This window comes from Chenopodium quinoa, unplaced genomic scaffold (genome assembly GCF_001683475.1).
Source record: "Chenopodium quinoa cultivar QQ74 unplaced genomic scaffold, ASM168347v1, whole genome shotgun sequence".
NCBI lineage: Eukaryota > Viridiplantae > Streptophyta > Magnoliopsida > Caryophyllales > Amaranthaceae > Chenopodium > Chenopodium quinoa.
Window position 1 is genome coordinate 1,539,909 of NW_018744072.1, and position 11,081 is coordinate 1,550,989.

Consider the following 11,081-nt stretch of genomic DNA (forward strand, 5'->3'; position numbering starts at 1 on the left):
TCAATCCTAAAAAATATGTCTTTGGTGTTGAGTCTGGGAAGTTCCTCGGATTTTTGATTGACCAAAGAGGGATAAAGGCAAATCATGAAAAAATACAGGCGGTTATAAACATGCAGTCGCCCCGCACTGTAAAAGAAGTTCAGAAATTAACGGGTTGTCTGGCGACATTGGGGAGATTCCTCAGCCGGTCAGGCGATAAATGCCTCTATTTCTTCCAAGCAATCAAAAAGAAGGCTATGTTCGAATGGGGGCCGGATGCAGAGGCGGCCTTCCAAAAGTTAAAAGAACATTTGCACTCTTTGCCAAGGCTTGTGAGTCCTCTGGCCAAGGAAGTGTTGTACATGTATTTGGCCATCTCTGATCATGCGGTCAGTGCCGTTCTCCTTGCTGAAAGGGACGGCTGTCAATTCCTGTTTATTTCATTAGCCATGTATTGAAGAATGCTGAGTTGCGGTACCCCATGGTTCAAAAGTTTCGTCTGGCCCTCTACATGACAGTCAAGAAGTTAAAACCCTACTTCTTGGCACACTCGGTCGTGGTATACACTGATCAACCAATCAAACGGCCCTTAATAACCATGGAGTCGTCCGACCGGAAGATAAAGTGGGCGATTGAAATTCAAAGCTTGGAAATCACATTTGAGCCAAGGAAAGCAGTGAAAGGGCAGGCACTTGCCGATTTCATTGTTGAAATGACCAGGCCGCTTGATCCTTGCAATTCAGATCAAGTCTGGAAGGTCTTTGTGGACGGAAGCTCCACAATGACCTGCTGTGGTGCATGTAGGGGTGTACACCGGTCCAAAACCGGACCGGACCTGGACCGGACCTGTTTGGACCGGGGACCTGAATTGGGTAATTATGAGGACCGGGGACCGGACCTGAATTAACAGGTCCGGTTCCGGGCCAGACCTGAAAAATCAGGTCCGGTCCGGGTTTGGACCTGAATGGACCTGTTTTGTGTCTTTTTCGTTTTTTTTTTAATACAAAACCTGTTGGACCTGCATATGGACTTGTTTTGTGATTTTTAGACCTGTTGCATAATTTAATAATTACATACAAACCAAAATTATCAATTACAGAACTACATAAAGTCTATAAAGTCCCGATTCTCAAACACCAAAAATACAAATGAGTCCACCGAAAATACAAATAAGTCCACGAAAACTCAGTTTCAATTTTTCAGAGTTTGGTTTTCTTCTTTTTTTTTTTTTTTTTTTTTAATTACGATTTTCCCGGGTTTCAGGTCCGGACCTAAAAACCCCGGGTTTGGACCGGGTCCGGACCGGGACTGGGAACCTGGATTTTTAAGAACCGGGACCGGACCTGAATCAACAGGTCCGGGTCAGGTCCGGTCCGGTTCAGGTCGGTTCAGGTCCGGTTTCAGGTCCGGGCCAATTTTTGTACACCCCTAGGTGCATGTGTCATATGCCAGTCTCCAGAAGGGGACAAGTACGAGTATGCACTACACTTCAAATTCCAGGCCTCAAACAATGAGGCTGAGTATGAAGCTCTATTAGCCGGCATCCGCATGTGTAAGGCGGCCGGGGCAAAGAAAGTGGATTTCTGTTCTGATTCACAACTGATTGTAAGCCAGTACCATGGTGACTATGAAGCCACCCACCCGGCTATGGTCAAGTATCTGCAGGCAGTAAAAGAAGAGGCCGGGACACTTGAAGAATTTCATCTAAGTCAAGTGCCCAGGTCTGAGAATAACCAGGCGGATGCCCTTTCTAAATTGGCATCATCCGCCTCCTGTGACGCACCAAGATCTGTTTTCTGGGAAGTAATGGAAAAGAGAAGCATCGATGAGGATCCCATTGGAGTCCTTGATCGCAGATCCACTTGGATGGAAACCATCCAAGCATACTTAACAGACGGCACCCTGCCGGATACCTACCCAGAAATGATTGTAATCAAAAAGCGTGCATCAAACTTTGAGATTCACCAAGGAGAACTCTTCAAAAAGGGATATCTACAACCTCTCTTGAAATGTGTTACCCCAAAAAAGAGCTGAGAGGTCCTAGAGGACTTGCATTCTGGGTTCTGCGCCTCCCATATAGGCGGCAGGACGCTTGCAAGGAGAGCCAGGCGGCAAGGCTACTTCTGGCCTACCCTAGTTACAGACGCTATGGAGATGGTGAAAAAATGTGACAAGTGTCAAAGGTTTGGCAAACTTATCCATCGTCCGGCTACTAACCTGACGGCTATCCATAGTCTAGTACCATTCGCCAAATGGGGCATGGACATACTTGGTCCCTATACGCCTGCTACAGGCGGGCGAAGATATATTTTGGTAGCAGTCGACTACTTCACTAAGTGGGTAGAGGCCGAGGCAGTCAAAGGCATCAAGACCAAAGATGTCATCTCCTTCATTTGGAGAAATGTCATCACTCGTTATGGGGTTCCCATGTCAATGGTCTTTGACAATGGACCTCAATTTGAGACGCCTGCTCTCACAAACTGGTTGGGAGACCAAGGAATCTCTCATTGCTTTGCATCAGTTGGTCGTCCGCAAGCAAACGGCCAGGTAGAGGCCTTCAACAAGTTGATCTCTGATGGCATAGAAAAGAAAATAGAAAAAGCAGGCAGCTTATGGGCTGACGAGCTACCGCATGTTCTGTGGGCCAACATGACAACTAAAAAAGGAGCGACTGGTGAAACTCCGTTTCTAATGATCTACGGGGCAGAGGCTGTGTTACCAATTGAGCATTATGAGCCGACTCTTCGAGTCATGCTTTATGACGAAGAGGCCAACTGGGAAGCCATGCGCCTAGCGTTGGATGAACTTCAAGAGCGCAGGGGCAATGCAGCCTTGCGTCACGAGATCTATCGTCTGAGAATAACGAGAGCCTATAACAGGAGAGTGCACAAGCGGCCCCTAAAAGTAGGGGACTTTGTACTTAGAAAGATGAAAGCAGTTGGTAGGGCCAATGAGCAGGGCAAGCTGACCCCTAACTGGGATGGCCCCTACCGAATCTGTGAAGAAATCAGAGGCGGCACCTACCGTCTGGAAACACCAGATGGCAGGCAGCTAGCTAGAACTTGGAACGTAGACAATTTGAAAAAATACTACTTCTGAAAATTGTAAATTTTGTGATTATATCAATAAGAATTTGCAACTTATTAATTTTACTGTCTCTGCAGTCGATCTGCAATACAGTCGGTCTAATAAGTCCTCTCAGTAGGACAATCCGACTGCATTACAGTCGGCCTTATTAGTCCTCCCAGTTGGACAATTCGCCTGTTTAACAGTCGTCCTAAAAGTCTCCTATGTGGGGCAAGCTGACTGTTCTCAGAACAAATTATTATTACGAACTCAAAGAGCAAAAATTGCTAAGTCTTGACAACCTAGCAACCTTTGTTCTCTGAACAACTCACCAAGGCCACGGGCCGAATGATCAACCTAAGGCCTATGGCCGGATGATCCTTTAAAAATTAAAAACTACGTCTGTCCCAAAACAAAGCAGGCGTCCAGCGACATCCATCTGGGTGAATTCGTCGTAGAGAGCAACGCCCCTCCGGGTGGAACATTGCTCTATAAACAAAACAAACGGCCCACCAAAGTGGTCCCCTGAACCTCGAGGTTGTTTGACATGAGGCAAAGACAAAACATGCCGCTGTCTTTGAAAAACATGTGGTATATACATCAAGTCTGAGTCAGAATTCGGCTGAATTTGCTTGGGACAAGAGCAGTCGGCATTTCATTTGAGTTAATAGCCGAGCAAAACTTGGCAAATCAAGGGGATCATGTGGCCTCCGCCGCCTTCTGCCTCTACTACTCAATTAGGGGCATAGATGGATCAAATCTCAAGATTGATCCAGAGCCTCTATCCTTGAAGGAAAAAGAGGCCTGAGGGCCGCCTGTCTTCTGAAAAACAGGCGGCATCAGGTCACCAATACTTTTAAGGCCAGCAAAACCGCCTGTTTTTTGGAAAACAAACGGCTCCTAACCACCAGTCGTTCTAAGTTGGGTAAATAGCCAAACAACACTTGGCAAATAAAAAGAAACTTGTGGCTTACGCCGCCTGCTTCTCATACTCAACGCAAATTTCTTACCTAAAGAGCGCGAAAGACCGAGTGTTTTTTGTCAAACAGTCGGCATTCGGCCATGATTCCACATCTAATTAGCCAGGTGACCGCCTGTAATCCTACAGGCGGCACCTCCAAATGGAATCTACAACGCCTGTTTCCACAAGAGAAACTATAAACGGCGTAACGATTGCAACAAGAGATAACATCCGGCCATGTCTGCCTACTTCTCTTGTTTACATTTCATTCTAAATTGGCGAAGACTGATTTAACCTACTAAGGTCAACTCATAGTCAATACATTGAATTAATTGGAATCTGAAAGACTCAAAAGTGGCCGCCTGGTTTCCGCAACAGGTGGCAGACGGCCACAATTCTTGTTCACTCTCGCCCTAGCATAGGTTGGTTAAAAAAATTTCCTGATTGGCGCTTGTTTTACACAAAGCCCCAAGTAGAGGGACAACCAACTGGACGACTAGGTACACCAAACTATCCGCATGGTCCTTCGCCGACTGATCTCAACATACTGCTAAGGCCGACAGCCGAGTGATAAGAGAACAAGAGGCCCCTGACTTCATTTACAAGGATCAATATCGAGTTTTGCTCGGCAGTCGTCCTATTCTAATAATGAGTCCAGTAGGCCATTAAAGCTGTGCGTATAATAAGGATGAATATCCGCTTGTTTCGTAGCCAAATGGACGACTGGTCTTGGACGAAACCAGACGCCTGGTATTTAGTCGACTGGACGCCTGGTTTGAGGCAATCACCAGTGATTGATTGACTCAGAATTAGGTATCAAAAATTCCAAGTCAATCAAACACCTTTGAAAACCAGGCGTCAGTCGCCCAGGGGCAAGAGCAGTCGGTATACTAAACAGTCGGTATGCTAAACATTCATGAAGAAAGGCTACAAACACTTAGCAAAAAATCCGTGAAAAGCGAAAATGCAAGCATGCAACAAAATTCCAAAGAAACCGACCAAAATAGTCGGATATGTGATAAAAACAGACGGCCATATGACCGACTGAAATGTTAAAAATATTAGAAATTGTTGATACACCTCGACCCCTTGGTCGGGTAATGAAACATGCGGCACGCAGGCCGAAGGAAAGTTTACAAATAAGCTTAAAATCTTAGTAGGAGGTTATGCATCAACAGCCGCTTGGTCCTGACCTTCGGACCTAGACCGGGACGGCTCCTTCTCAGCAATCACTCCCTCCTGCGCCGGCCCCTCCTCACCAGCCGCCTCTTCCTGGTCCGACTCCCTAGCAGTGGAGTCGGACTCCTCGCCCTCGGCGTCCTCATCGCCACCTGCTTCCTCCATGATTTGTTTATTGTATTCATCAGAGCAGGCGACAAATTGGCGATCCCATTTGTCATAGTCGGCATCAGGGAAGAGAGCAGCCCAGGTCATCTTCATGATAGTGGTTTTGTCCTCCATCATATCCTGGACGAGAGCCGCCTTCTCCCCCTCGGCCTTCTCAGTGAGTTGCTGGGAGAGGTCCGCCTTTTGGCTGGCCAGGCGGCCCTTGAGCTTCTCGACCCGCTCGCAGAGATCCTTGGCATCCTTTTCCGCCTGTTTAAGAGTCGTCATCTCCTCGTTAAGGTCGAAGACGGCCTTCTCAAGACCCAGGATCTTCTTCCTGGCCGCCTCTAGGTCCTTCTTGACCTGCACATTGGCTAACGCCTGAGAATACAGAATGTCAGTTGTCAAGACTTCATTCTGAGCTATTTGAAACATAGCCTTATCTGAATTAGAGGCGGCCATGGCCTTCGCAGCTTTTACCTCTTTGTTTTTATCATTGATTGGCTTGCGGAGACTATACACTCGCAGCATGGACTGCAGTCGGCCGAACAAAAAGCAGTCGTCAGTAAAACAGGCCACCGAATACATAAGCAAAGAAAAAATTGCAAAGACAAAAATTCGCCAAGTATACCTCGGCGAGGAGGACGAGGATGGCTTCGAGGTTAAGGGTGCTGACTCCCTTAACAGCCTCCCTGTCCTCAACAGGGATTGCTCTCAGCATAGCCTTCGCCATCTGGACCAAGTCAGGCTCTTCAAGGGCGCCAGCAAAATGACACTGGTTAGTTTACATCAATAAAAACAAAAGACCGCCTGGTTTCAAACAGGTGGCTACAGTATTAAAGAAACTTCAAATATACCTCTGGCCGCCTCCTTTTCTTTTTGGATCCGGCTGCTACCAGGGGTCACAGGGATCTTAGCCCCACTTGGGTGAGTCCTTCCATGCTTCTCAGACCCGGGTCGCCTGGTATTACTAGGAGTTGACACGTCGCCCGCCGCCTGTTTCCTAATTTTAGAATCAGGCTGGGACGAGGAGGATGGTTTGGGAACGTAGCCCTACAAAAATGCAACACTCAAAATAATTAGCTTGAAACAGGCGGTAAGTACTTACAAGCTAAGTGATTCACAAAGGCTCACCTTAGGCGCCTATTTTGCAGGCGACTCTTCAGCCGTCCTCTTGCCAAGAATGGCTGCTCGAAGCTGGGCGACTGCCTTTTTTGATGCCGAGATATTTTGCATAGCTATATCTGCAAAAGATGAACAAATCGGTTAGTAAGCAAGAAAAGTTCTAAGTATAGTAAGACGCTAAAAACAGGCGGTCTGCTACCTCTCGGCACCTGTTCGCTCAGGCCACAGGCGGCCAAGTACACCCCATCATATAGCCATTTGTACTTGGGGATATAGTATTTGGGAATGAACTCCCTTATCCCTGTTTCAGGGTGCGACTGTATTATCACCTGGAACAGGCCACTGTCCAGGATTTCCTCCTTCGCCTTTTGAGGAACATGCGGCAGGTCCGAGGCGCCTGCTAAGAGGGGTGGATCTCTGTTCCACCTATTATATTTTTTGTTTTGGATTTTATTGGGACTGGAGACTATGAAGAAGGTGTTGCGCCAATCTTTCCATTTATTCTCCTTCCCCATAGTCATCATAAAGCCTTTATGGATGGAAATTTGATACCAGCCGGTACCACTTGCTTTTGGGGTCCGGCTGAGGTAATTCATATGGGAAAACGCTTCAAAACTAGCGTCCACCCCATACATTTCACATGCGGCTACATAGCCGAGAATATTGAACCAGGAATTTGGGGCCAACTGCCATAGGCCAAGTTGGTAACAGTCCAAAATCCTCTCTACAGCCGGATGTAGAGGAAATCTCAAACCAGCCTAGCCGCCTCCTCTCTCTACAGCAACACTCTCTCTCGCTTTGCGAAGCCGAGAGTGCTTCTCCTCGGAGTCGGCCGAGTGCCGACTGAAAGTGCTCGTCTCTGAGTCACGAAAGCAAACAGGCACACCCGTCGCCTGTTCTGATAAGTCAATAGTGAGGGGCGCATCCTCAGCCCCCTCATCAAACTCTTAAGATTGAGTCCCTTGGGGTGTTGGGTGCACCAGGCGGTACGTCCGAAACCTCACTTAAAGGGACATAATATGAAGAGCCGTCTGAATTTGATACTCTTGCCGTTCTCTTGGTTCTAGCCATGGTGTCCTACACAGACACAGAGACAGTCGGACTCTTAGTTCGCAAAGGGTGGTCCAGCAAGGGGCAGTCGGCACTCCTAGTTCTAGATTCAGCCGTTCCCGGTGACCGGCTGATCACTAACCTAGGTCGTGCCGGGTGCTTTTGGGATACCATTTTCGAAAAATAATAAAAGAAAAGAAGAGTAAAGGGAACAGTCGGTTACCTTTAGAAAAACTCTGGAAATCGTTCAACTCTGGAAGGTTGAAAAATCAAGCGGCCAGTAAAACAGTCGGCAGTTAAAAAGTAGTCGGTCAGTTAGCAGTCGTCCAAGGGAATCAGTAGAATATCTTCTTAAGACGGAGCAGGCGTCCTGTTTTTGATTGTCTGAAAAGTTCGGTAATCATTTGAAATGATTTGGACATCCCCTATTTATAGGGGGGTGAATTCCAAGGGTCAGGGTAAAAACAAAAAAAAAAGGTGTTTCCCAGAAACCTAGTATTGGGCACAGTCTTTTAGACTATAAATAAGGTGTTTCCCCAAAGAAACACCTATTCAGAAATATCCAAACACATTCAGAGAGCTTCATATCAACCCTGATTGACTCTCACACCTACTCTTACTCTCAAAGCAGAGAACTAGTCAGACACCTGACACCCCAAAACTGAGCAATTCACATTGCAGATCCTCTCTTGGACCCCAAGAGAGACTTTAATTTCCGCACTTAAACTCCTCATACACGTTCTAACTTGATCGTCGGAGGCGGAGCTTCCACCAACAGGAGTCTCCGTTATTTTGCAGGTACAGGCATCCAGAAGTCAGTCTTGGATTTGTAACTCTCCCGCAGGACATCAAAAAACCCCGAAACAACTTTCATACAGTTATCCAAGTTAAGATAAAAAAAAAATCATCATCACAAACTTTAAATAAGACCGGTTTAAAATAAATATGTAAATCATATGTAACTCTATTCAAAAATCTCTATTTTCTTTTAAAAAGTATGAAAAAACACTTATGAATAGTGTGAGGACAATTATTATACATCAAATTATTTTAGGGTAACTTTTAGCCAATTTGGGGTAACTTTAAATATATCAGATATGATTTCAATGTATATAGACAATGGGATAAGTTTATACGGGTAATTAATATAGTTCAAAAACTTTTGTGTACACCCAATTACAATAATATTTATAGTGTGTGGGCTGGGCATTACACTGAATTGCTACTTTAAAATATAATGTTAATAAAAAAAAGAGGATTTAAACAGAACAATTCTCCATTGTCTTAGAATTGTTAAGGTTATTCCGCTCTATTCTTTTTTTTCAACCTACATATTTTTTTTTAATCCTTTTTTGTGCTTATTTAAAGATATATTTATTTATGTGTATATAGGGACATAAATTAATGCTCCCTCCGATTTGTAATAATCACAATATTTTCCTTTTACATCTGTTTCATAATAATTGCAACGTTTTCATATTTGGTTTGATAAGAACCTACTATTATTTTATTATTTCTCTCTCCTACCAACCCCACTTACACTACAGATTTTAAGTTTATTATTAAATCAATTAACCTGGATTAGTTTTTTTGCCTATTTGTTGCGTTATTTTATCCATTTTAATTGATTTTTGGTCTGATGTTTTATGTATTAGGAGACGTAATCTATATATTTCTAGTAAGAACATGTCTTTAATCAGTGATCTAGTTAAAGTATACTGTTTCTGCTACTGGATGCAGCTGTGGTATGCATATGCAAAAACATTAGGAGAAAAGGCGGCATGGGAAGTAGCTAAAGAGAGTGGTCTTGATCTAGTGGCGGTGAATCCATCATTCGTGGTTGGTCCGTTGCTAACTTCACAGCCTACAAGCACACTGGAACTCATATTGTCACTTACTAAAGGTGAAATTTCAATTCTCTCTTCACCAGAACATATTATAAAACCAAAAGCCCATAACAAAAATGTACTGATGCATTTATACTTTTTAGACATACTAGGCTACTATCTACTCATGAAAATCTATTGAACTGAAGTAATGTGCAAAAAAAGAAAAGAAAAGAAAAAAAAAAAGAAAAGAGAAAAAAGAGGAATTATCAAAATAGACTGAAATTCTCATGAATGATCTTAACAGGTTTCATCCATTACATACTGCAAGAAAGAAACTTTCCTGTTGTTCTGTATCTAGGTTCTATTTATAATATCAGCTGTGTCATGACTGTTAACTAATAAGCGAAATGCATTATTATGAGCAGCTAGTTCATTAGATATGGACTGTGATACTAATCTTTTTGGTGACCAGTATGGTGATGTTTGGAGGATAGCCTTACTAAACACCAAAGAAAAACTCCAGAATGAATTTGCAAACTGGATTGTGCTGCTTGAGAAACACCTTCTTGTCACATCGTCAATTAGAAATTGTACAAATACGATGATTTCACTGGATTAATGCAACTTATAGCCAACCTGACCTGTAAATGTTGTGGCTTTTTAATTTGAACTCGGTGCTCTAGGAGATATCCAAAACAGGTTATAGGATTTGTTCACATAGATGATGTAATCGCTGCACATATATTAGCAATGGAGGAAACCAAAGCATCAGGAAGGTTAATATGCTCGAGCGCGTTTGCTCACTGGTCAGATATCATGAAGATGCTCAAGGATAAGTATCCAATGTATCCATTTGAAAGCAAGTAAGTTTAATTGTTGCAAGGACTTTCACAAAGGACCCAAATTATATGGCATTTGCAACTCTAAGAATTTTACATATATATCTTTCATGATAACATTGTTTTAATGGTATCTTAGGCAAGGCAGTACTGAAGGAAATGATTTCCCACATAGCATGGACACTAGCAAGATTATGCAGCTAGGATTCCCTGGTTTCAAAAGTATTCCACAAATGTTCGACGATTGCATCCAGAGCTTCCAAGACAAAGGATTTTTGTAAGGTGTATTATTCTTTGTTCTTTTCCAGTCAATTTTAATAATGTCATGATGTCAACAAATTGGTTCCCCAATTCAGATTTAGTTTGCTTATTTTTCTTAGTAGAAGGATTAAATTCTTGATAATAAGATCATTGAGTTGCAAGAGAAGGCGACAGTATCATTGAGTTACATGACTTAAATCAGTTTGAGGTAGTATCTTGGACGATGATGTTTCATTCCAACTTCCAAGACGTCGATAAACTTGAATTGCTAATGACTTACAAAGAAAACAGAAAGGTAAAAGGAGCAAAAGAATATACTCCCTTCTTATAAGTTGTGTTGTGATACATTGCCAACAGCTCATCGTCTATTCCATGCATAGGACTCAAATCTATATTTCTGAGCGTAGCATAATTCACGTGTTATAACAAATGCAAGAAAGATTATCAAAAATCAACAAACAAGAACATAGATTTTACGTGATTCACTAATGATGCGTTAATTACGTCCACAAATAGGAAGAAATGCAGTTCTATTGATCTTAAGGATTGTACATAATGCCTCTATTTGACAACTCATTTTAGTCATCTTTTATTTTATTTTATTTTTTTTTTGAAACAACTCATTTTAGTAATCTGATCCTAAAT

General features: G+C 43.3%; 1 protein-coding gene across 1 annotated transcript; it reads left to right on the forward strand.

The window, feature by feature from the left end:
- The first annotated feature begins 9,193 nt into the window (after positions 1–9,193).
- Positions 9,194–10,456, forward strand: LOC110691299 (tetraketide alpha-pyrone reductase 2-like). Its single transcript, XM_021868220.1, has 3 exons — positions 9,194–9,420; positions 10,020–10,199; positions 10,315–10,456. The coding sequence occupies exons 1-3, from the start codon at positions 9,194–9,196 to the stop codon at positions 10,454–10,456; spliced, it is 549 nt and encodes a 182-aa protein (XP_021723912.1).
- The last annotated feature ends 625 nt before the right edge of the window (positions 10,457–11,081 follow it).

What these genes read in the sequence shown, in the direction of transcription:
- LOC110691299 (XM_021868220.1), top strand. Translation starts at nt 9,194, where the DNA reads ATGTCTTTAATCAGTGATCTAGTTAAAGTATACTGTTTCTGCTACTGG. An exon ending in CTTACTAAAGGTGAAATTTC is followed by an intron (nt 9,421 to 10,019) that starts AATTCTCTCTTC and finishes TCGGTGCTCTAG; the next exon opens with GAGATATCCAAAACAGGTTA. An exon ending in ATGTATCCATTTGAAAGCAA is followed by an intron (nt 10,200 to 10,314) that starts GTAAGTTTAATT and finishes ATGGTATCTTAG; the next exon opens with GCAAGGCAGTACTGAAGGAA.